This window comes from Aplysia californica, unplaced genomic scaffold (assembly GCF_000002075.1).
Source record: "Aplysia californica isolate F4 #8 unplaced genomic scaffold, AplCal3.0 scaffold00718, whole genome shotgun sequence".
NCBI classification, from domain to species: Eukaryota; Metazoa; Mollusca; class Gastropoda; order Aplysiida; family Aplysiidae; genus Aplysia; species Aplysia californica.
Genome location: NW_004797988.1, coordinates 92029 through 93436, shown reverse-complemented (window position 1 = coordinate 93436; position 1408 = coordinate 92029). Strand labels below are relative to the sequence as shown.

The window sequence follows — 1408 nt, the reverse complement described above, 5'->3', positions numbered from 1 at the left end:
GTGTGGTGTGTGTGTGTGTGTGCGCGTGTGTGCGTGAATGCTTGCTTGCTTGCTTGCTTGCTTTAGTGTCTCTCTCCTTTCTTGTCTATTTCTTACTTCCAATAATATCAGAGACCTTGATCTAGCAATCGACCCGACCCGACCCGATCGCGTATGTGGGCACCCCCTATTAGTGTTTTGACCCATTCATACATTTTCTGCAAAACCCGTAACATCACTAGACGAGACAGGCAGAGAAATGAAGAAGTAAGAGCAGCTATTGGCACTTGGTCCTGCTTGCATGTTATAGAAAGAGATAAAATAAAATGGTTTAGCAACCTGTTACAGTATGGCACCTAGTCAGCCAGCCTCGAGAGCCTATAACACCAAGCACTCAGGCTATAAAAAAATTTGAAGGCCACGCAAAAGGGGGATTGAGGGTGTCAAGGAGACCCTGAGAAATCATAATATCCCAATTGAAAGAGCTGCAAAGCCGGCCTACCATAGAAAACTGCCCCCCCCCCACTCCGAACGCTGAACGGCAACAGAGGATGAAAAAGTAAAAGTAAAGTTACATCTTTTCTCAGGGATGTTTGTTTGGTTTTTTTTTTACTTTAGGCTATACAAATTTTGGTTTAATTCCTCAAATGGCCGTTTTTAAACCTTTCTTGGTTGTATTAGAAATAATGTTCAATTTGGCGGAAACTCTTTTCACAATAACCGAGAGTGTTGTAAGAATCATAAATACCAATTTTCTATTTTAAGCGGCTTCTTATTTTTATAGCATGATATACTTTTTAGAGTGCTTAATATCACTCATGTGAAAGGAAACGTGTAGACTCAAAAGACTAGATTCTTTTACACGATCAAAAAGTTGTACATTTTAATGACCAGTATTGATGTTTCTGACTTTCTTTCCCAATGTTATAGGGAAGCACCCAGGGGCAGAAATTAAAAAAAATATTTAAATACATATCTTTTTAGATATCATCTTAATAATCAGTCAGTCAGTCATCATCACCATCACCACCACCACCACCACCACCACCACCACCATCACCATGATCATCATCATGATCATGATCATGATCATGATCATCATGATCATCATCATCATCATCATCATCATCATCATCATCATCATCATCATCATCATCATCACTATCCTTTCATTCAGGTGATGGTCAACGGTAGATGGAAACGCAGGAAGGTGTGTGAGATGATGTATGAGCGATTCAGCTACGCCATTCCCCTGGAGATTATTTACCTCACACCACTGCTCAGCTGGAACCCATACAACATCGAGACTGGCAAGGTATGCACGCACACGACTAATGATTGAACCCCCCCCCAAAAACCCCCCCAAAAACAACAACAACCAAACAAACACACACACACAAAAAAAAAACTATTAAAAAACCAAAAACCC

At 40.5% G+C, this 1408-nt stretch overlaps 1 protein-coding gene across 1 annotated transcript in view; it reads left to right on the top strand.

The window, feature by feature from the left end:
- Positions 1–1321, top strand: part of LOC101855217 — a 16423-nt gene extending 15102 nt beyond the window's left edge. The window contains exon 11 of the mRNA XM_035972511.1: positions 1157–1321. Coding sequence (XP_035828404.1) covers positions 1157–1321 — 165 coding nt within the window. The remainder of the gene's footprint in view (positions 1–1156) is intronic.
- The last annotated feature ends 87 nt before the right edge of the window (positions 1322–1408 follow it).